The sequence below is a fragment of the Silurus meridionalis genome, chromosome 25 (genome assembly GCF_014805685.1).
Source record: "Silurus meridionalis isolate SWU-2019-XX chromosome 25, ASM1480568v1, whole genome shotgun sequence".
Classification (NCBI taxonomy): domain Eukaryota; kingdom Metazoa; phylum Chordata; class Actinopteri; order Siluriformes; family Siluridae; genus Silurus; species Silurus meridionalis.
Window position 1 is genome coordinate 8042964 of NC_060908.1, and position 25111 is coordinate 8068074.

The 25111-nt window shown below is 38.0% G+C and overlaps 1 protein-coding gene across 1 annotated transcript in view; it reads left to right on the top strand.

The window, feature by feature from the left end:
- Positions 1-25111, top strand: part of c2cd2l (c2cd2 like) — a 43673-nt gene that overhangs the window by 6712 nt on the left and 11850 nt on the right. The window contains exons 4-5 of the mRNA XM_046839388.1: positions 21291-21386; positions 23774-23893. Of these exons, the coding sequence (XP_046695344.1) occupies positions 21291-21386; positions 23774-23893 (216 nt within the window). The remainder of the gene's footprint in view (positions 1-21290; positions 21387-23773; positions 23894-25111) is intronic.

Genomic DNA, 25111 nt, shown 5'->3' on the forward strand with positions numbered 1-25111 from the left:
TTCCCCTGCAGCTCCAGATCATACAGAAGACATCTCTTCACAGCTCCAGATCGGACACGTGCTTTTCTTTTTGCAGTTCATAACCTTGCACAGAATGCATTTCTTACTGATCCCAGTCCAGTGCAAAAGGACCACTCGTCCCATTGACTGGTCAATAGTGTATGAGGTAGTTGGTGTGTACAAAGGTCCCCTTCCCTATATTTAACTCTATCTGGCTTTGATCTGCACAGGTATCAAAGCTCAGTGCTATAGACTTCTCTGTGGGCACATAATGACAGAATGAGTGATGTTCTCTTCTCTCACCCCTGGACCTTCTCTGCCTTGTCGGCGTCTCATTGTGCTTCATCTGTGTTAGTTATACTATTCCTGGTATTCTGCTGGTTGATTATATTACAATCCAGCCATGTTACTATGCTAATACTGTATATTGTACCCTATAAATGTCTCGATGACATTAGTTCTTGTATGAGATTAGTTGTGTGCAAATGTTTGAATGAGTCAGACCGTCTAACTGTCAAACTTCTAACCGCTAAATCGTCAAACTTTCCCAAGTTTGCTTTAAAAATCTAGAGTTGTAGTCTGATTTATCTTAAGTTTGTAATCTAGCGTACCAGTGTAGATTTATTCATTGCTAAAGACTCTGGATACGGGCGTCTGCTAAACGCCGCAGAAATTTCTGTTTGATTTTAAACTATAGTCATATGTTCATCCTTGCGTGTGTGCTTGTATTGCTAAACGCCAAATACCTGCAAGTTAGCAGGAGCGTGCACAGCACAGCCGATGTGCATTTGGTAATGCTTATAACTAGAGTTGGGGAATTTACAGGACATTTTGGGAATTTATTGGAATTAAATAGCAATTTGGGGAAGTTTATATAAACTACACTGATTTAATTGTCAGTATAATTTTGTTGCACAATAGCTTACACACAGCACAAGCAAGCTTTAAAAAAAATTGATGTAATAGTAGCAGTCTCAAGTAAGTAATACTTATGACATTTTTTTGACATTATTTTGTGTGCAGGATTTAAGAAATGATCTGTGATATGTTATTGAGGAATGCACATTGCATGTAGGAAGTGTGGCCTCAGTAGATCTGCAATAAGTGTGCGGTAAGCATGTGAGAATTTCAACTGAAAAAGATATTTAAGTTCACCGTTATAGGCTAACCTGCATTTTTGTACATTCCCAGTTTATTCCCATTAATTCTCTTTAATTCCTATATATTCCACTTAATTTCGGTTTTGGAAATTCCTCGAATTTTGTGAACACTCCATCAAAGGCAAAACCAACTGCACTGAAATAACAAGTATTCATCATTACACTTCAGTCAGCACTTTATTCTGTTCAGGGTTGCAGTGGACCCGGGAACAATGGCTGCGAGTTGGGAATATATCGCTAATTCATTTCCAAGGACCATGCATACTTGCATACACACTCTCTTTGACACCTAGGTGCAATGAAGTGTAACCAATGCACTTACTAGCAGTTTTTTACTAGGAGAGAATTTGAAGGAAACTTAGAATTGGCACATGTAAGGTTGCATCTAAACCACTATGCCGCTCATTATTTTATTATATACAATAATAATGCCTTTTTTTTTTTTTTTTTTTTTTTTTTACATTGATGCAGAATTGTTTAAATGGGAGATTCTACATAGGGAAAAGTTTTAGATCTTAACTCCTAGAAAGCTAGCTCGATTGTAGCTAATTTAAACGTGAGCGATAGTAGTGTTCTGATAGGCAAACGTCAAAATTTGGACGTTTTATTTAAATTGTGTCAAAGATAAGTTTGCTATTAAATTAGCACTAGCACTTCGCACATACAGTGGTTCCCCGAAAAGTCAATAGTGTCTTAACAATTTTAATGAACAATACTATAGAAATGAAACTTGGATATATTTTAGAGTAGTCAAAAGTGCAGTTTGTATAGCAGTACAGATTTACTGCCCTCTAAAAAATAACTCAACATAGAGACATTATTGTCAAAATTGCTGTCAAAAAAAGTGAGTAAACCCAAAGTGTCCTATTCATCACGTTCATGTTTTTGCCTGCTTGACAGAACTATACAGATTTATCTTGTATTAGATAGAGTATTTGGTGCTTTAAACCCTTTTTGAAATTTTTTAAACTGACTACTGGATGTTCAACATGGCACCTCATTGTAAAGACTCTCTGAGGATTTGGGAAATAGAACTGTTGCTCTCTCCACAAAGATGGCCCAGGCTATAAGAAGATCAGTAACACCCTGAAACTGAGTTACAGTACAGTGGCCAGGGTCATACAGAGGTTTTCCAATACGGTTTACACTCGGAACAGGCCTCGCAAGGGTTGATCACAGAAGTTGATTTCTCATCTGTGCGTCAGGTGCAGAAGCTGACTTCAAAAGACGCATGAGTGCTGCCAGTATTGCCTTAGAAGTTGCAGAAGTGGAAGGTCCGCTTGTCAGTGCTCAGACCATATGCTGCACGCTAGTTATTGTCATTTCAACCATATATAGCTGACACAGAACACAGTGAAATGAGACAACGTGTCTCCAGAACACAGCTGTCTCTGGTGTCCATGTACTTGGTAAAGTCGGGTTAAAGACGCAAAAAGCACCATTTTCGATCCAAAGAGGCCGCTGCTACCGTCAAAAGCTCTGAGTCGGTTCAGAAGGAAGCCTCTTCTGAAGCTGACTCACAAAAAAGCCTGTAAACAGTTTGCTGAAGACAACCTGTCCAAGAGCATGAATTATTGTAACCATGACCTGTGGTCTGATAAGACTAAGATAAACTTGTTTGGCTTAGATGGTGTCCAGCATGTGTGGCGATGCCCTGGTCTTGCCTACGGTCAAGCCTGGTGGTGGTAGCATCATGGTCTGGGGCTGCATGAGTGCTGCTGGTATTGGGGAGCTGCGGTTTATTAAGGGAAACATGAATTCCAACATGTACTGTGACATTCTGAAGCAAAACATGATGCCCTTTATTTAGAAACTTCCCATACACACCACCAAGATGACAGGATGAAGATGAAGGTGAAGGTGATGGATTTGCCAAGTATGTCTTGAGACCTAAATCCTATTGTCATTATAGAGGAGTGAAGAGGATCCCAGCAACAACCTGTGCAGCTCTGGTCAATTCCATGCCCAAAAGGATTAAGGATAGATAACAATGTTTGGTGCTCACACAAAATATGGACACTTTGGACACAGTTTTGACATGTTCACTTAAGGTGTACTTACATTTGTTGCCATGTATTTTGACATTATTGGCTGTACGTTGAGTTATTTTCAGAGGACAGTAAATTTGTACTGCTATACAAGCTGCAAACTCTAAAATATATCCAAGTTTCATTTCTACAGTATTGTCCCTTGAGAAGATCTACTAAACTGGTTGCTGAAATTTGAGGGGTGTACTCACTTTTGTGAGATACTGCATACACTTGACGTTTGCATTGGAATGTTGCTTGGAATTTATTCGGTTTTGGTAAACAGTGGGTTAAAACTACATGCAGAAAAGGTTTACAGGGGAAGGGGGACAGAGGAAAAATAAAAAAAAACGAGCCCCACTGTTTTTTCTCCACAGGGTAGAAAGCTTACACTTTGTAGTGCCCAAACCCCTGTTTAATATTTTACACGCATTAATTGGTATTGGGTGGGTCAGGAAAAGGCTTTCTCATGTCTGGTGTTGTGATTATAATCAGTCTGACAATACTTCGTTTGATCTTGCGGACTGATAAACAGGCAATGCCTTCGAGCTACATGGGGGGAATGTTGGTATGTTGCGGGTTTACACGCGTAGCTTTTCGCGTTCATCAGATCGCTTCAGTTCATTTGAATGCGGTCGGCTCTCCTCAGCAGTGACGCCGTCACGAAATGTGGGATGAAGAGATCATTACTCGAAATGTCACTCTGCGCAGCATTCCAGTGCTGAGGCAGACAGTTGTGCCTGTGCACCAACCTAGTTATTTAATCGGGCTGCCAAAGGGAGGTATGTGGCGAGGAGCCGGTTACGCAATCCTCGTGTCCTCTTAGCTTGTTTGTCCACAGTCAGTGGGATTTCCAGTGAAAGGGTGGGATCCTGCAAAAAAAAAAAAAAAAAAAAAGTCCCATTTACAAGATTGTGTTTAATTTGCGGCGTGGATGGGAGCCAAGTGCCGAAACAGCACGTAGGGTTTTCTTGCCGTCAACCGTTGTGAAAGATTGTACAGACCGTAATGCACAGAGCTGTTGTGGAGTCAGGCTTTTTCGTGATTTCTCTTACGTTTGAGAGAGAAGAGTCTTATCACATGTCTGAGCAGTTTATAAAGAATTTCACATGTTAACTCTTGTCCTGTGTTAATGTTTCAGTATTCATGACTGAGCTCAATGTTTGCTGTTATGTTAACCTCCTTTCTTCTTGGAAGATCTTTCATTAGATTTGCACTCATTCAACCACAGGGGGTTCAGCAAGATCAGGGACTGATGTTGGGTGAGGCGGCCTGGGGTGCAGTCGGAATCCCATTTCATCCCAAAGGTGTTCAATAAGGTTGAGGTCAGGAGATCTTTTACTCCAAGCCACGTAAATCATATCTACATGGAGCTGGCTTTGTGCACAGGAACATTGTTCTGAGTCTTATAGTTCATGTGAAGGAAAAATTTACAATTGTGTGCCTCCAGCCTTGTGGTAACAGTTTGGGAAAGAAGCACATATGGCTGGAAATGTCAGGTGTCTATTTTCGTTCATTTTGTGTATATTTTATGTGCCATTGCACATGGAACAACATTATATACTTCTGAGCATTGCAGCAAAAGGCTGTTAATGTCAGCTGAAGGGTAGAGTCTAGCGCTGCTGCTATCGATTATTTTAGTAATCAAGTATTCTACCGATTATTCCATTGATTATTTGAGTAATCGGATAAGAAGTACTTATTAAAAAGCAGTACTAAATATGCAAGAGAGAAAGTAAAACAGATCTCTTAAAATGAACAAGTAATTTAAAAAAAATTTTTTTTTTACATTTGTATTGCTTACAAATTGCATACAAGAATATCAGTGAAAACTACACCCATTTAGTGCATTTAATTGCCATATTACATCAGTTCCCTGGTGGTCTAGTGGTTAGGATGTGGCGCTCTCACCGTTGTGGCCCGGGTTTGATCCCCGGTCAGGGAAACAACCCCAGGCGTTAGGGTTGGACAAGCCTTAGTGCCGGTCCCAAACCCGGATAAATTGGGAGGATTGCGTTAGGAAGGGCATCCAGCGTAAAAACATGTGCCAAATCAAACATGCGGATGGTCCGCTGTGGCGACCCCTAATGGGAGAAGCCGAAAGAAAGTTTTAATTGCCATATTACATCAAAATACAAATACTGTGCGCTCAAAAAGTCTCTCTGCAGTAGCCGAATAGAGTAAGTTATGGGAAACTATTCATTTATTACTAATACCCATGTATTTGTTTATTAAATCTCCCACAGTATCGTGATGTGGTCTCCAGAAACGCTGCTTGAAATTTTCCACACACTAAATCTGTGTATTTATCACCATCTACATCATCGCTCTACACGGCCACTGCGGAGGGACGTTTTAAAGGCACTGTATATAAATAAAAATAGAAAAATCTTTTTCAAATTACTTTAAAAACGGTAACCGCACTGTAGTGTATTTTCTTTGTTTGCAATGATCCCAAACTTTGGAAACTTCCTGCCGTTTTTTTTTTTTGGCCTGAATCTTCTCCTCGCCCCTCGCTGTTTACTCCCCGTTTCCTCCATTTTTTTACATTCACGCTTCTGTCTTTCTCGTTCTCGTTCATCTGTTTGTACTCAAATCAAACAGCAATTGAATTTTCCTGGTGAAAATTTCTGGTCATGAATACGTGGAAACAGCTTCAGGACAGACTGGCTGTTCCACAGAGTACAGCGTTACCCGAAAAGTCATAAATCACCCTCCTGAGTCTTGACCTTTAAAACCGAACACACATTAAATGGCTACAGCAGGAACATACATTAGCAACTGTTTTGTTGTCATTTGAGAGGTACTTTTTGTCCTTAAACACGAGCATGCTGTGCTTTGTAATGCTACTCAATTTCAAATATACTTTATGGTCAACAGTATTAGGAAACTTCACCATCACAATCATATGCTTATAGAGCATACCCTTCTGTAGTTTGTTCTCCTTTTCCCTGCTAGAACAGCCTCCAATCTTCTGGAAAGGATTTACATTAGGTGTCCCCAAACATTGGTACCATCATTTGGTATTGGGCTGCACAGACAAAATAAAAACATTTTTAAATTTGTTTTATTTACATTTTATTGACTTTAGCAGTCTGCATTTTGTTTTTGAAAATGGTTTGCCTATGCCAATTTCCCAAACTTGTTTCTTCTTTTTATATTTTATTTATGCATCGATAAATGAACCTCCCACTGATTCTGCATTATGGTATGTTGTTTGTATATGTAATAATGAAATATAATATGTATACAATAATTTGATATGCATTATTGTGTTTAGTTATGTACGTGACCCCAATCCCCACAACCCCCACCTGACCCCGGTCTGTGGAAAAATAGTCTTGTGTGTAACTGGTTTGTGGTGCAAAAAAGTTTGCATTTAAAACATATTTTTAAACTATTATAGTGGGGCATTGAGCATTCAGCCACAAGAGCATCCATGCACCATACAATTTAGGTGCTTTAATAATTGTTGCACCAGGTTAGGAAGAAAAGGGTGGCATAAAGCTTTGATGATCAGGTATTCACATACCTTTGGCCAAAGAGACTGTTTCTATTCTTGTATCTCATACAAAAACCCTGCAAAATTGTCCATTCAGAGGATAAACAATCTTGCTAATTGCAGCTATTCTGAATTATACCTTCAGGGTTGGATGTAGATTTGCAAAAGATGGTTTAAAAAATTAGGTTAACATATTAAAGTTTACTCTTAATGTTTGCTAGGACTTTCCTGCTTTTTATTTTTAAAGGAAGTTAAACAACTTTTTCACATCCTCTGTATCGCTGAATATGCTGTCAGTTTCCATGATGGTTGCTCATACCATAAATTGGACAGGTCCTTAGAGATTTCTCATTTCCATTCACTTGTAAAATGAGGTTCGAAGGAGAGCTTTGCATTTTGGAAGCATTGACCTACAATCTGTATCCTCATATAAAAGACACTAGACAGAGGTTTGCCTTTAGCAGCTGGGTATAGAAATTGAGCAAGTAGAGAAATGTTATTGTGGTCCATTGTAGAAGAATTTCTTTACTTTTAAGAATACTCTAATTTATTAAAAGCGAATCTCTGCCATCTGTGTCTGACGTGCATGCGCGAACACCATAGGTTGATAATAATAAATCAAATACGTATGTTATTCATTTTCTCTAAAATGAACAGACATGTAAACGTTCATAACTGGTTGAAACATATGACATACGGCTGTATGCAGTAATATGTTGTAAGTTAATGTTTATAGGCTTTTCGTAGGCATCTGTTATTGAAACTCCCTGTTAGCCGCAATGGCTGTGTAACAGGTGCACTAAATCACAGAGAAGAATTGCATGGAGCGGAAACAAGGCTGGTTCATGCATTTCATATCTATTATTACAGGCAAGATTGTAGAGTGAGAGAAGGTTATGCTGAACAGGATGTCCTGACATTTATACTGTTTATGCCGATTCTTAAAATGAATTCAGAAAGCGTTATGCCAAATATGTGTGTAGAGGCTTATGGGGTTTTAAAAAGGTTAGCTGCGCAAAATCGTTTCATGTTTTTTCTTCATTGTTGAACTTTTAATAGTTCAGAACGTACGATTCATCTGAGCTTTTTTGAACATTCCCATTCCACCATTTGCTGTTATAATAGCCTCTACTCCTCCGGGAAGGTGTTCCATCAGAATTTGTAGTGTTTGTGGAGATTTGTGCTTATTCAGCCACAAGGGCGTTTACTATAGTCGAGCTCAGAGCTTTATAGCAGGCCACTCAAGATCTTCCACTCCAACCCATAAAACCATATCTCAAAGGAGCTGGCTTTGTGCACATGGGCATGTCATGCTGGAGCAGGTTTCGGTCTCTTATCCTTTGTTGCTTTGTGGCAACAGTTTGGGGAATATATATACTTTTGTTTAAAATAACTCTTTGCAACTCTTAACGCGTAAAGACAGCAGTCCCGACGTTTCGTACTCTGGAACTTGGTATGCTCTCCGAGTACAGCAAATAACGTCAAACCAACATGGCCGCCCATTCAGACCTTGGTAAATGTGTAACACTGGTTGTTTTACGGAAGCAAAAATTTTATCACTGTTGCTCGACCAGCTGGTTGATAAAGGATGAACATGGAAGTGCTTACGTTTGGTTTGTCCATCGCTTTAGGTTAAAAATGATTGATTTCTGAATTCCGAATTCTTATCCAATAGAAACAAAAAGTTTATAAAACCAACATGAATAAAATAATTAAACTTAAAAACTTTCTTTCGGCTTCTCCCATTAGGAGTCGCCACAGCGGATCATCCGTATTCATGATCCGCATGTTCAATTTGGCACGTTTTTACGCTGGATGCCCTTCCTAACGCAACCCTCCCCATTTATCCTGGCTTGGGACCGGCACTAAGAGTGCACTGGCTTGTGCAACCGTAATGTCTGGGGTTGGTTCCCTGACCGGGGATCGAACCCGGGCCGTAGCTGTGAGAGCGCCGCATCCTAATCACTAAACCACCAGGGAACATAACATGAATAAAATAAACAGTATTTAAATATGAAATGATAATCACACAAGCTGTCTGCTTATACTGAGTCACGTTTAGAAATGACATGTTAAAACCTAACCCACTGCATATGTTTTAATACAAGCTTTCACAATATCAACATTATGGAATTCATTTTATTGTTGTTACTTACACTATAAATATTGACAATATCGATTAATGCACATCATGCATTTTTCAGGTAGTTAAAACGATACACTGAGTTGATCAATAAGGAAACGGAGTGTAAATATGCACAGGATCGAAAAATGTTTTATATGATAAATCTGATTTATTTGTATGTAATGTTTTAATAAAACAGGGCCTCGATATTGTACCTTGTTGTGATTAGTGAACTGGCTGAATAACATATTCTGTAACAAATATTACTCAAACAATTTGTTTTGTTTAACAGTCTGTTTGCTGCCAAGGCAGTGGTTCACGATTTGTTTCTCACTTTATGTGGTGCAAAAAAACACCAGTCTCTAAGCACTTACTGAGATGAATAGCTACTCTAAGCTAATCCACCCAGTGCTTACTGTCTCAGTGGAAACCCCTAATACATTTGTAATTAAATCCACCTAACTGGAAAAATCCTGCTACAGGGACTGCACTATGTGTGTATTTCTGCGTGTTTGCGTGTATCTAAGCTCGGGTAATGAGGGAAAGTTTTAGCTTATGCTAGGTCAAGCTCAGAACCCTGTCGGCATAGCTAGAAGAAAACCGACACCCCTGATTCTGTCCCCAGCCATGGTGACCAATGTTACAAAACCAAATGTATGAGATACTAAACAACACGTCCTTTTCACGTCCTGACATTCCGATTTTTTTTCATTTGCGCAAAAGGGATGAATGAAGAGACCTGTTCAGCCGGTTAGGGATATTAGCTAGACAAACAACGCAATCGTTAGCACACTGAAGCGTTCCCATTTGCAAGATGCAGTTATTAGGTCTGATCTAGGAAATGAAGAATGATTCCTGACAGTTGACTGTTTGTTAGAAATGATCGAATGGACAAAAAGAGAAAGTAGTCCGTTCTTCAATCGACCGCGAACTCTCGTGATGCCCTCAGATCTCAGAAAAGCTGTGTACACACGATCTGAATGGAGGAGTGACAGCCAGAAGAGGTGAAGAGGTCACAGACGACCGTGTGTGTGTGTGTGTGTGTGTGTGTGTGTGTGTGTGTGTGTGTGTGTGTGTGTGTGTGTGTGTGTGTGTGTGTGTGTGTGTGAGATAGACAGAAAGTGGAATTTGCCTATGGTGGGTAGTTGGTGGATTTGGATACACCCCACAGGCAGCACTGCCTTACACAGCAAGTGCACTTCCACTTCACCCCCGATTATTCCTCTAACATGCCTGTTCCTTTCAGTTTCACAGTTTATTATTTTAACAAAGAATATTTTTTTGGTTAGAAGAGAAGAGTATTAGAGTAGAGTAGAAGAGAGAAAAGTAGAATTAAGAAGAGTGCTGTATAATACAGTAAAGCTGAATAGAGTAAAACAGAATAGATAAGAGTAGAATTGAGAAGAGTAGGACAGAGTAAAGTAAAGTAGAGTAGAATAAAATAACCGAGAAAAAAGTACATTAAAAAAAGATTAAAGCCAAGTAGAGAAGAGAAAAGTAGAGTAAAGTTGAATAGAGTAAAACAGAATAGAGTATAATAAAATAAAGTAGAGTAGAATTGAGAAGAGTAGGGCAGAATAAAATAGAGTAGAGTAGAATAAAATGACAGAAGAGTAGAGTAATGAAGAGTACAGTAGAGAAGAATAAAGTTGAGTAGAGAAGAGTAGAATTGAGAAGAGAAAAATAGTGAAATACAGTAGAGAGGAGTAGAGTAGAATTGAGAATAGTAAAGTAGAGTAGAATAAAAAGAGTAGAATCGAGAAGAAAAGATTAGATTAGAGTGAAGTATAGTAGAGCAGAGTAGAGTAGAATAGAGAAGAGTAGAATTGAGAAGAGTAGAGTAGAGTAGAATAGAGAAAAGTAAAGTAGAATAAAATATTTAATAATCAATGAGGGGGACTTGATAATGTGAGGTATAATGATGTTAGATAACCCAAATAAGCCAAAAAATCCGTGGACTTGCACATTCGTCCGAATATTATGCATTTATTTCTATCAGACTTTGTGAAATTCTTGTGGAAATAAACAGAAAAAAGAGACTAATGAAGGAAGGGATTTGTTCTAGCTGTTATTCTGTAACCGATAACAGGAATAAACGTGTGTCACCGCAGCTCAATCTCAATCACAGCATTACATCTCATTAAAAAATGTATTTTCCATACTGTTTTCTTTTTTTAATCGGCTGCCTAAAAACGTAACTATAAACGAATAAAACATGGGTCATTTTCTTATTTAATGCATTTTCTAAGCATTTTCAGCATACTTAATAAAGAATCAAATGTGACACTGTGCTGTTATAGGACAATAAACAACAAGGTGATGAGAATGATATTCTTTGTAGTGGTTTTCCTTATTATGTTTTATTTTTCCTTATGTAGAACAGCTTCATGTAAAGTGTTCCTCAGGTATTTTTTTATAGCTAGAGACATTAAGGTTTTATTTGTAAATGTGATCTTAAAGTGCCACTACAAGACTATTGGTTACAGTTACAATCACACAAATCCCTGGAGCATTTTACAGTACGAATTTTGAATTGTAAACTCTAAACAAACTGGTGGGGAAAAAAAGTAATTTTGATTGTAATTACTGATGCACCACAAATGATTACACGAGCACTGGCAAAATGTCCTAGAGTCACATGCTTTGGATGAAATCCAGACACTTTAGTTTATAGTATCGGTCTGTGTAAATGCACTTTACGAGATGACCGAGGTGCATTGTGGGCCACGTGACAGAGTTGCAACTGACTTTGGTTTTTCTGGTAGGAAGCACATGGTTATACAGAGGCTTTCACTCTCTTATTCACACACGCTTGTGGCCTCAGTAATCTAAACATTTGGCAGAAGGAATGGCAGATGCAGATGGTTGTGTTACTGTGTCAGCAGACGGACATCCTTCTGAGTGCTGAGGAGTGTGTAGACACAAATTATTATACAAACATTGATATAAAACATATATTCTACACAAATACAGTATATGGGCAAAAGTGGACATATTGGGAAAGAGCTACATCTGTGTGGAAAGGTCAGGTGTCTCAATATTTCTGTGTATATAGTATATATACAGTGGAACCTCGGGTTACGAACGCCCCGGCATACGTATAATTCAGGTTACGAATCGCAGTTCATCAAAATTTTTGCCCCTGGTTACGAACAATATATCGGGATACGAATGTCGCTCACCAAAAAATCGCAGGCAAGTTGGTTGTTTTTGCTCTATCCACGCAGCTCGTCACATCAGTTAGCGTCCTGTGTCCCTAGCGAGAGCATCGTGTTACTTATCCGCTTGAACTTTTCCCGGCAGCAGCGTAACAACTCGTTAGTTGATGCTCGTGGAATGATGAGATGGACAACATTAGCCGATGCATAACCACTTTACTTGTTTTTATGAAGATAGATTAGCAGGGTTACAGTCTTTTCCGAAGTACAATACCCATAATGAATATAACATGTTAAAAGTTAATAATATTAGTGAATATTGGCTTTATTTTTATTTAAGTAATATTTTTGGTTGTCCAGAACGAATTACCGAAGTTTCCGTTTATTATTATGGGGAAATTTGTATCGGGATACGAACTTTTCAGGTTACGAATAAAGTACCGGAACGAATTAAATTCGTAACCTGAGGTTCCACTGTACTTGGCCCAAATATATATATATATATATATATATATATATATATATATATATATATATATATATATATATATATATATAATATAATATAACAGTTATAACTAATTACTAATTAAGGGAATGTAAATATCAGCATTGTTAAACTTTGTTTATACATAACTACTAAATTCATTCTTACCAGCAATCGTTTTGCAGAGGCATAATAATGTTGCCACAAAACGCAACGCGTTATGTATAAAGAAAGTTTAACAATGCTGACATTTACATTTCCTTAATAAGGAGCTGAAAAAAGGAGCCACAACACAATTCAAATTTATACTGTAAAGTATCCATTTTTCTCACAAGTAAATATCTGCATGAACTTGTAATTTAGATGATAAAGTGGAGATGAAACTGAAGGGTCGCAAACTCCTCTGAAATGACTTTTATAACCACAGATGATGTATGTGCATAAGAGATCGCAATAAACATGTGATATCATGAGGGTGTAGCATGTCAGGGAAAGTTGTAGTTTAGTGGTTAAGGCATTGGACTCTGGCTCGGAAGGTCATAGCTTCATAAATGTATTAATTTATCAGTGATTTTCTACTGAATATCAGATTTGTGTTTTAGGTTACTACAAATGTTTGTTCATGGGAGATTTTGTTTGTAGGCTGTAAGGGATATTCAAGGCTGTGTTCAAATGCCTCAACCAGATGTTACAAACTCCTGCATTGAATAAAGTGAATGAAGGCGAGGAAGTCTAATTCCCCAACCCGCCGGTTGAACATTAAATGTGGTCGTCTGGCGGTTCCTTATCACTCAAGGATAGGATAAACGGGGACCTCCAACCTTTTCTACACCACATAACTGTTTCATTTTGAAAATGTTCTTGTGCCTATTTTGGTTTGTTCATTTTTGTTTACAAGAGAACCAAGGATTGAATCGCTGAACTGCTCTCTGGCTCTGGTGTCTCTCTCTCTCTCTCTCTCACTCTCTCACTCACTCACTCACTCACTCACTCACACACACACACACACACACACACACACACACACACACACACACACACACACACACACATTCAATATAAAAACAGCCCTATATATATCAGATTGTACATATGTACAGCAAAACGCAATATAAATATTAGTGTCATAACTACAGATATTTTCCCCTGAAAAGTCTCGTGACCCGGTACTGAGTACTGGGTCATAACCTTTTGGTGGAAGAAGCTGAAAGATTTTGCAAAGCAACAGATCACTGATTGTTAATGTATGTTGCTACATGATACAGGCATGTTAAGTACATGTTATTGGCTTTTTGCAGTTGATTGACTGACCTGATGTCCCTGCTATATCTTGGACACTGACCAGAGTTTGGATTTAGTAAACATTGACATCTCAACACTAATTTGCATACACCATCTATGATGTAATCTCCTTTTTTTAGATCTGCATTGGATTGTAAGACATGTTTGTTCAGAAATGTTGAATGGGTGCGGAACCAGTCAGTGTCTAGAGCTGGAAAATTAAAGGACTGGAATTTCAGTAATGACTGGCGCTCGGGTGTGAAGGTGACTAAGCATGGGCGTATAATCTTTGTTCATCAAAACCAAAACTAATAGAAAGTTACAGTCACAGTCTGTGATACTTGAGGTTTGTTTATCATCGTGGTGCAGCTTAGATGTTCAGTCTGTATAAAATTTTGAAAGCTTAAGGGTTTTTACGGTGTTCTTGCTTTGCAGGAAGACCGATTTTCGTTCCTATACTGCACCACTTATAAATCATGGCATGTTCCTTACATCACACCACAACTCCACTACTGCCAGTCATCGTCACATTACTTATTTTTTTGCATAAAGTCAAAGCTTCAAAATTTACATCAAAGGTTTGCATAGCAGCTGCCAAACCCTTCCTCAGATTTTCTTATTAGGCATATCTGGCATAAATAAGTACTGCAGTTACATAAGGAATATCATCTATGCTATTTATTTATTCATTGAATATATATATTTTTTAAAAGCATAGCTTTATAGAGAAAAAAGGCTTAGATCTTGACCTTTTAGCTTGTAGTGAAGGTTGTGTGTATGTGAAAGTGGATATTGGGTATTTAGGCACATCTGGGATGACACTATTTCGGTGTCTCTGATGGTGACAGTTGATATTTGAGTCACCAAGTCTTCCACCCACTCCTGTGTCCCCCAAGCAAGCCTCCATCCGGATATTTGCCAACCTCCAAAAAAAAAAAAAGACTTCTCTGGCTATTTTTAACACCTACCTCCTATCAACTACAGATAAAGAACACAACGTCAACTCAAAATAAACACCGAGACAAATTCATGCAGACACACAGTGTGAAGACTAGCAGCTTTGTTGTACATTAATTACAAGCTCTTTTTTTTCCAACCACTATCTTGAAGCAGAAGGAGAACCAGAAAGGCAGAGACGAGAAAAAGCTTTAACCTTGAGCTCAGTCCTTTTCTAGGCGTGTATCTAGGTTGCCAACACCAAGAGACATTCTCTACACCAGAGGCATGACAATATGCCATCCTCTCATTCCCTCTCACACACACTCTCGCATGCGCAAGTGACACATATAAAAACAGCCCTAGGCTGGTCGACTGAGGAATACAAGCGACGTACAGTTGGATTCTGACCCAGAAGAGCGTAGGTGCGAGAGAAACACCGGATTTAATTACAGCACCCAGGGAATACTAGGCGTTTGCCCTGCTCGTACACGAGCCAGTAGCCACTGTGGTGTGTGGCTCGAGCTGCGTCAGCTAAAAGAAACCCATATAATTAAAAAATGCTCCACGCTTTATTACGTAAACCTGTTCGTTTATGCCATTATCCAGCCAGCAGCACTGCAATACACTCAATCCAGCAGAGCTTCAGTTAGTGCTAAAGTCAATCAATAGGAATTTGGGGGGGTGACCATGGGATGTTTGTTGGTCCAAGACAGACTGGGCTTTCGCTAAAGTTTACACATGCCGGTGTGGAGAAAAAACATCCGTTCAGCAACAGTTCCTTAGTGGTCAGAGAACAATGGCCAGATATGTTTGAGCTGACAGGAAGTTTAACATGAGGTGAATGAGCTAGAAGAAACTCACATGGGATTTCAAGCCTTTCAGCCAAGAACAGAGACTACATTGGGCACTAGATCTTTGAAACAAGACAGATAAAGCCTGGCCTTTCAATTTCTCAGGTCAGAATTTGGCATCAACTTCATAATCTATGGACCCAGTTTGTCTTGTGTGAGCATGCTGGTGGAGGTGATGTAATGGTATGGGGAATGTGTTCTTGAAGGGACATTTAAAATACCTTAATACCAGTTGCTCTTTGTTTGAAATCCACAGCATATCTAATTATTATTTATAACTATTTGCATCAGTTTATGGCTACAATTGACCTGTATTTAATGACTATTTCCAGCACACCACAAAAGTGATTTATTCTGCTAATGGAAATGGATCTTGAAGAAATAAAGCTCACTGATTAGCCTGCCAGGTAGCTGGGCAGGCTGAGCTTGTTTCATCTTGTTTCATCTTCATCTGACAAGCCAAAATCTTTTCGACATAGTTTCAGTCCAAAGTTAAATTCATGAAAAGTTTATTGTTGGCTGTGTATTGCTGATTGTGTTACTGCTTCTAGCATATTAATGCTATTACGAAGTAAAACTTTCTTCGGCTTCTCCCGTTAGGGGTCGCCACAGCGGACCATCCACATGTTTGATTTGGCACATGTTTTTACGCTGGATGCCTTCCTAACGCAACCCTCCCCATTTATCCGGGCTTGGGACCAGCACTAAGGCTTGTGCAACCATAATGGCTGGGGTTGGTTCCCTGACTGGTGATCGAACCCGGGCCGCAGCGGTGAGAGCGCCGCATCCTGACCACTAGACCACCAGGAAAGCAAATCAGTCCAACCAAGTAACTGTGGTATAATTAGAACTCTTAAAAATTCTTGAAAAGCATTTTTTACCACAATACTCAGTCATTTCACTCTGTTTTTGCATCAGGAAAGCACAACTACACATGAAGCACACGAAGTAGTATTTACTTTTGTCATTATTCTTCATTGAGTGCCATGTAAGAGTCCCAGTGAGCAAAAGGTTACAAAACCTGCAGCCACACCAACCACTATTACAACATTTTGCTTGCATGTCTGTTCATTAACAACACAGTAAAAATGCAGCAACTGTGGTTCTATGGTGAGACTTTGTTCTTTTCAAGATTTTAGGATAATTAGGTGGACCAGAGATCAGAACATTTACAAATCAACAGTTGCACACTGACCAGCCTGTGTTTTCTATAGTTAAAAAGACAAAAAAAAATCGTGGTGTATTACTAAGAAACCAGAAAGCACAAACTCCTTTGTTTTAAAGACTCTGAAGTTTCAGAAGCTTCCTGACTTGTTCAAACACTCGGTACTTCCTGCATACCAGAAAACTCCACCCGAAGTTTTTTCCTCTTTTTTGAACCTTTTTTTTGTATCAAATATCACTTTAAACTTGTTTGTTCATTATTAGTTTTAGGTGATGTGGTGGAGGTGTTCATACAAACACCTGTGAATGAGAATGATCGGTTACTATAGAAACGATAAGCTTTTAGAGATGTATTAGGGTTACAGCTTGAGAAAACACCAGAGCAGTTTTTAAAAATGACCACATACCGTCTGCGTCAACAATTTATCCGTATTGCGATGTAAACACTGTTACCATCCAATATTTTGTACATTTTAAAGCGATTTACTCTTTTTTGTTCTGCATCACACATTTCTATTCAGAGATCAGCCCTAATACTGTTTTCCTGTCAACACAGTACGGCTGAATCAGCGCAAAGCATTTAGGAGATGTCAGAGAAGTCTTTCGAGTGAGTGTAGAAGAGTGGAAGGTGGTATGCAGTAGCTTTATTTGGGACGCATCTGCACAAGCATTTGCAAATGCCCTGTATTCTGCAGTCATCTGTTTACTGCACTCAACATGTCCTCTGGGTGATGGCATGACTCACACTATCTCACAAAAATACACCAACGTTGGACACACACACACACACACACACGTGCACACACACACACACACACACACACACACACACACACACACACACACACACTGTCACCAGAGACATTTCTCTGAGGAAGATATAAAACAGTGAGACTGGCTCAATGAACTAATGATGATAGCGTAGTATAGTGCATAATCATTAGTATCCAAAACGTGTCGAAGCTGCTATGTGGGGATTTTATTCAACAAGATGTGTGCGTGCTTGTGTGTGCGTGTGTGTGTGTGTGTGTGTGTATGCAGCCATTGCATACAGCCATTGCATAACCTGAAGTATGTGCCGCATCCTGGCGACAAATGTGTGGCCAGAAGGTCAAAACAAATCAGCCTTGTTAATCAGCTGAATAAATGTATTCCAAATGAGATTCTGTGAAAGCGAAGGCTCTTTCGATATTCATGATCTATTTTTTAGATCCATGAATTTTTGGATCTTTAAACACAGGCATTCATGAACTACAGAATCTTATGAACCTGTCAACCATATTTATATATTTCACCAATTTACACTTTAAAAAATTCAGACTTTGCACTTTTCAGGATTTCGGGAACATCGGCTGATCCAGAAATCGGTTCTGAAATTGAAATACTTTTACACACAAACAGTTGCCCTCTGACCAGCCTGTATTTTCTTCCTTATTGTTAATAAGACAAACTTGATCAGAGCTTGTTACTGAGAAACCAGAAAGAACAAACTCCTTTGTTTTTAAAAAACCTCTCAAGTTTCGTTAACTTCCTGAATTGACTTAATATCCAGGATGCACAGAACACAAATGAAATAATGGCTTTTATTATTATTTTTAATCTATGAACACATGCATTCCTGAAATACTGAAGCTTCTAAACCTGTCAAAAATAAAAAAAAAAGGTGACTTGAAGTAATAGAATGATTATATCAATTTCTGGAGGTAAATTATTGTGGTTTTGTTCACATTGAAAGCTGTCTAATTTGAAACCATCAAAATTCTGCGTGTCAATAGAGAACGTGAAAGAGACTTTTTACTGTTCACATGTACATTACAGCAGAGTGAAATTAATCTTTGCATAATCCTAGCAATGTTAGGAAGCTGTGGTCGGCCATATTACATCGCCCCTGGAGCACAGAGGATTAAGGGCCTTGCTCAAGGGCCCAAAAGTGGCAGCCTTTTTTTTCCTTTCTGTTGTAGTTAATAAGACAATAAAACCAGCTTGTGCTCTTGCAAAGAAATTCTGAAAGCCACTATGCAAAGACAAAAAAAAAAAAAATCATACTAACCATTACAAAGCTCTGACGCTGAAGACTTCTTTCAGAAATGTTTAATAAAAAAAATTATTTCAATGATATTACCATATCATTGCTTATGCAGCCTTGCTGAATAATATATTATTCTTGCCATACAAGACTATGGGAATGGGAAGTTCATGGCGATACTGGGGCTTGAACTCCAGAACTGTAACCCAGAGCCTTAACCACTGAGCTACCACTTTCCCTCAGATTATATACGATATGTATTATTAATACATTATAATAAATTATAATATATTACAATTAATATGTGTTATTCAGTTCCTTGTTTCTAACATTTCTAATAGCAATCACAAACTCAAATTTCTGCTCTGCTCTGCTCAGGAACTTTTGGCTGCACCCAGGTAAAACTATTTTGCGAGCTGAACCGAGATCAGCATTTCTTTCGATCAAGGGTCAAGGTTTAGCTTGAGACATCATCTACTGAATCAGCTCTTTCCTCACTTGGCTTGTCTTTGCTGCATTATATTGTAGCAGCATTTTCCACACATATAATCGAATACTTTGGCTATACTTCTGAGCCTCCTGGGATATTTCATTATGTTAACAAAACATCATCTGATTCATTCATTAATATGTCGAAGGAATCAGTGCACCTCGTTTTCAGTTTGGCCGTGATAGCTTGGGGGTAAGGGGGGGAGGGGGAGGGAGAGAGGAGGCACACATCGGAGGCAACTAATGAGAGAAAAGAACAGGCGGAGATCATAAAAAATTCTTCCTTCCTATCAATGATTAAATGTTAATTACCATATGAGTTTGATTGCCAGCCAGCAAATAATAATTGTAAAGAGGCTGACAGACTGTGCGCTCAGCTTTATGAATTTGCTCTGCATCAGCTACTCTCACTCAGAGAAGCTTTTCCTCTTCCAGTTCAGCCGATTGTAATAATTCCATGTAAGGCATTTTCGAGCACCAGATTGCATCTGATGCGTAAAATTAGCTCAGTTTTTGTTGCCTGTAATAAACCGGGACCTGTTACAAGTGACCTGTGCTGGAACTGGTGCAGCTCAAACTCCTTTATTTATTGGCAGCTGATTCATTGTTTTGCAGTTTTGTATCTATCTGTTTTGTTTTGTTTCATTTTTGTTTTTGGCTTGAGATACATGATTTCATGCTGGGAAATTAATTCAGTATAATCCAGGCTAGATTTAAACATTTTTAAAGTATGATCAGACCGAATTAAAATCTTGTTCGGTCATATGTCCAGTTTCAGAAATTTGAATAGTGCAGGAATATCAATTTACTATCTTCATCAAAAAAGTGCCTTAATAAAGAAATACATGCAAAAGTATAATTCAGATAAAGAGATGATGGACAGCAGCAGGCATGACATCATAGATCTTAAAGCGGGGGTGTGTGGGGGGTGTTAGGGGTTTGGGGGTCCACGGCGGTACTGCAATGGGTCTGATAATTAATGTTGAATCACAGATCATTTTTGTAAAAAACAAAACAAAACAAAAAAAAGGGAATGGATAGAACATCAAAGATAAATTATTTAATTCAAAAGAATTATTAAGGTGGGTTAATAATTATTACATTGAAGTTCTATTCAACTTTAAGCTGATGATCATGAAAATTGATAATTGTCCACCTGACAATAAAAGGAAAATGCATGAAACTGCAATTCTTTTAACATAAAAGACAACTGTGACAACTTTTTATGTTCAATTGTGAATTTACTTGCAAAATATGTTTGTTTGAAGCTGTTTGAAAGATTTGAAAATATATAAAAATATACAGACAATGATGCATGAACGACAACAACGTATTTCTAATTATCTTAACATAATATAACTAGTATATTGTGATTGGCTTCTATTAACATCAATGGCTATGTTTGACACATATTGTATCAGGGGTTACCGCCCCATGTCTCTATCTCTATGTTTTTAACAGTTCCTTGACCTGTAGAATGTTGAAGACCCCGTGTTGTACAGCAAAGCTGCGGTCGGCTTAATTTATAAGTGGAAAGTTGTTACTTGGAATTTTGTTGGGTTTTAACTTTAGAAATTTGAGTTACACAGTGGTGGAGGGAAAACATGGCCTCCATATTTATCTGTTATTAGCAACCAGTAATGTACCTGCATGTTAAATGCAAATATATGGATATGCAGCAGAACTTCACAGATTGAGGAGACAATTTTTCCTGGTGTTGAGGTGGCATTTTCTTTGGTTTTGCCTCAAAAACAGAGGTCAGTTTTAGGAGTTCCTGCTTTTAGTTGAACCTTGGATAAAACAGCTCGGTGTAAACAGTATGAGCTCTTTCCTTTCCTTTCCTTTATTGCTGGGATGAAGTGATGTCCTGAGTTTGGGATTTGCTGATTAGAATTTTTGGCCCAAAGCACTATTGTGTGTCTGTGGAGAGAGGCAGTTACGTAGTGTTGAATCTCTGTTATTTATTATGTATTGAGTCATTAAAAGGCTTAGTTATGTTGTACATGAATTCAAATTGTGTGTCCTGCTCATGAACACACTGTGACATGTTTTTTCTGTCTGTCTCTGTTTCATCATCATAGAGCTCAATTCAAATCACCTTCGATGATGGTCTTCAGCACCCGGTATCTGCATCCATCGATCATGTGACCTGCACAGACCAGTCAGCACACAGCATGGTGAGGCAGCAATTCCTCTTTTTATGGCTCTCATGATGCCGCATAATGCTGTGTTCACGTGTCTACGGTTATTCAGTACAAGTGATGACTGCAGCGGTAAACAGCAAAGCCAACCGAGCATCAAGGGTTCTTAAGCTGTTTTAGTGGGATAGCGCTTTATAGAGCAAATGCTATTAGAATGTCATGGAAATGATTATTGTTTTTCTTATTAGGTTAAATAAGGAATAGAACACAACCAGTGTTGCTGTCATAGAAGAATAATCTATGCTGAGGTGGTGTGAAGCAAATAGGTGGATTATTTTACAACACGTATTGAAAGCATTATATTGCTCTGATCTGAAAACTGTTTGCCAACAATTACAATTTCTCAATAAACACCATGTATTTTATCTGTTATATTTAATATCGTAAAGCATTCGCAAGGCAGATTACTTCCTGTTCTCACTTTAGTAAAAAAAGGGGAAAAAACAAGTTCCCACAATCTTTCTTTCTCTTGTAGTTAATAAGACATTAAAACCAGTAATTTTGCAAAGAAATTTCAAAACCCGCTATCCAAAGGCAAAACATCATACTGATGGTTACAAAGCTCTGACGTCAAAGACCAAAATTGTTCAATAAAAAGAAAATTTTTTTTTAAACATTCTCCCATATCATAGATCATACAGTCTTTAAATATACAATATTTATGATTGCCATACAAAATAAAGAGAATGGAACCTTCTTACTATAGAAAGGGAAATATATTAGACTAATTACATTGATATACCCTGTGTTTTATATTGCAGAAGACTTATATATAGTACAGCTTGTGCTTTAACGCAAATTAAAATTGTTACAGAATTGAATAAAACACCACCCATTTCATCCCTTTGTTATGGGGCTGAGGTAAAAAACTAACAGTGTTATTCTGTATCAAAATATCTGCATAAAGATTTCTGTTGTTTTATTACAAAACACTAAATATCTAATCTTCTGTCGATATCTTACTGCTGGCATGTGAACGTAGCTTATATATTTTTATTATAATGAATAGATTTACTTTTAATGAATAAATCCACTTTTGTGTATGCCTGTGTTCACCCTGTATCGTCCTGTGTTATAGATTTCGTGATAAGTATATTTTATGTATATTTTGAACATTCAGTTTACAGTTCGTGTTATTTCTAGATTACTTGATTCATGGCAGTTCTCAGCATCTAATTGCAGCACCTGAGTTTGAAGTTGCATCAGACAGTATGTGTAGAATCTGAGAGTCTGTAACTCCAGGTGTTGTTACAGTAGCTTGCATAGGTTAAAGATTTTCACAAAATAGCCCATAATATTTAGGTGGGTTGGGGGTGATAGTTTGCTTATTTAATCACAAATTAATAAAATGTCAATGCTGTGATTATATGTGTTCATATCAATACTTTAAAACTCCTAAATTAGGTCTGTTGCTGCCATGAGGCATTAAAAGGCACGTAATTAGTTGAATGGGGTCTACATCTGTGTAATTAAAGTGTCACTTGGTCTCAGAATAAATTGTTTGTTTAGGGCCCAGAGTAAACATAATTAAGCAAAAAGCATTAAAAAGACTAAAGTGCAATCAAAACAAATGCAGAAACAAGGTCTGGAAATGTATTAAATGGGGTTTAATTCAAAGAAAAACAACCTATAGAGAACCTTTACATCCTTTGAAAATGGAAAGAACATGGCAGAACTCTGACTCTAACAGAAGAAAGGGATCCATAACTCAGATGGGAGAAGCCATTCTCAGGAAAACCATAGCCCACAACACTTAATAAAAATTAGCGTAAATGTACAGAAAGGTTACCTGTTTTGCTGATAAATCAACATTGCACTTGGTATTAGGCATTATGTTGGGCGGAACCCCAATACTGCTCATCAACCTGAGAACACCCTTCTGACATTGAAGCATGGTGGTGGTAGCATCATGGTGGTAGTAGCCCTTTGGCTTCATGGTAGGTTCTCTGAGTAAACTCTTCCTTACCAGCTGGTATTAGTGTATGCCACTTTGGGATATTTTTTAATAACCAAACATTTCCAGGACTTCGTCCAGACATGGCAAGATCCTGTTGTTTATGTTTTTTTTTTTTGTGTGGAGTCTATATAGTTTATTATGTATTTTTTCATATAAACTAATCATATCAGATCCTGCAGACAACTGGAGCCAATTCTTTTTTTTTTTTGTTCAAGGTTTCCTCTGTATTTTGTGTTTTGTAGATTCATCCTATATAATTTGATTATTTAGGTCCTGCTTTTAACATTATAAAATGATGATAAACTTTTATAGGGTGGTGTAGAGGGTGTATACTGTATTGTAGTATGCAATGACTATAATGTGATTATTCAGTGTAGATTTAAATTCTGTCTTTTCCCCCTTCAAGGTTCTGCAGTGCAAATGTTCGGTTGACACAGTAACATTCCCTGTTACCGTCACTCAGCAGTCACCTGCAGCCGTCTCCATGGATACATACCAGGTTTCCATGAAGCCCATACAGGCCCAGGTAAAAACTACAAATAATGTGGAATTGCTTTCTGAAGTCTGCCTGGATGTGTGTTACTGTGTCCTTATCATAAGAGTTTTACACTGGATTTTGCTCAGGGACTCTCTTTTCCAGCTCTGATACCCACTGCTCTGTACAACTTTCTTGCTTCTGAAACACCCGATTCAGGGCCACGGATAATTAACTGATCAGTTGAAGCAGGTTTTTTTGGAAATACAGTACCAATCTACAGTCATCTCCAGAAGCTTCTCTGTGGAGAATCCTGTTTTATGTGTATATATTCATACAAATATTTGGTACAAAACATACCATTATAGTTAAACACACAATTTAAACGGTCATTCTGTTTATCTTTAGGGTTAAAGTAAATCCAGTCTTTATCCAGGGAACATTGGCTTCAAAATGGCCAGTTAGTTGCAGAGCTTCATAAACACACATTCAGATCTTGGGTAAATAATTACATCCAGTCCATCTAAATGGATTTAGGGGAGGTGAGAGAAAACCAGGGAAACCAGAAGAAACCTATAGGAGAGTGTGCAAAAAGATCCACACATACAGTAATCTAAATGATGTTTTATTATATATTATAAATAAATTATATGCCATATTAATATTAGATTAATTAATCAGGACCACTGGTTGCATTTAATCACGTATGCTGCACACCTCCACAACGATGAACTGTAATGAATGGGCATTCGGTGTGATGAGAATGGGTTCCCTTTTGAGTCTGGTTTCTCTCTAGGTTTCTTCCTCATGCCATCTCAAGGAGTTTTTCCGTGGCACAGTCACCACTGGCTCGTTAATGAGGGACAAACGTATACATTATTTTATGACCGCTTTGTCTGTGTAAAGCTGCTTTGAGGCAATGTCCATTGTTAAACAAGCAATACAAATAAAAATGGATTAAATTGAAATGAATTAAATTAACAGATGAATCAGGACGTTGTGAGATTTGATAAAAACTGCTGTACCACAATTTATAATTGAATTTAATAATTAAATGCTTAGTTTGACCTCAAATAATGTGCTTGTTACAGTGTCAAGTTGCTGACTTGATTCGCATTTAGAGTACCTATCATGATGTAATACATATCCAGCCATTTGTTTGCATCAAGGACATTAATACTGTCATTAAACTATTAAGGTATGGTTTGCTGTATTCCCCACCTGACATGTGGCACTACCAATGGAAATCGCCCTGGGTTTTTGCATATA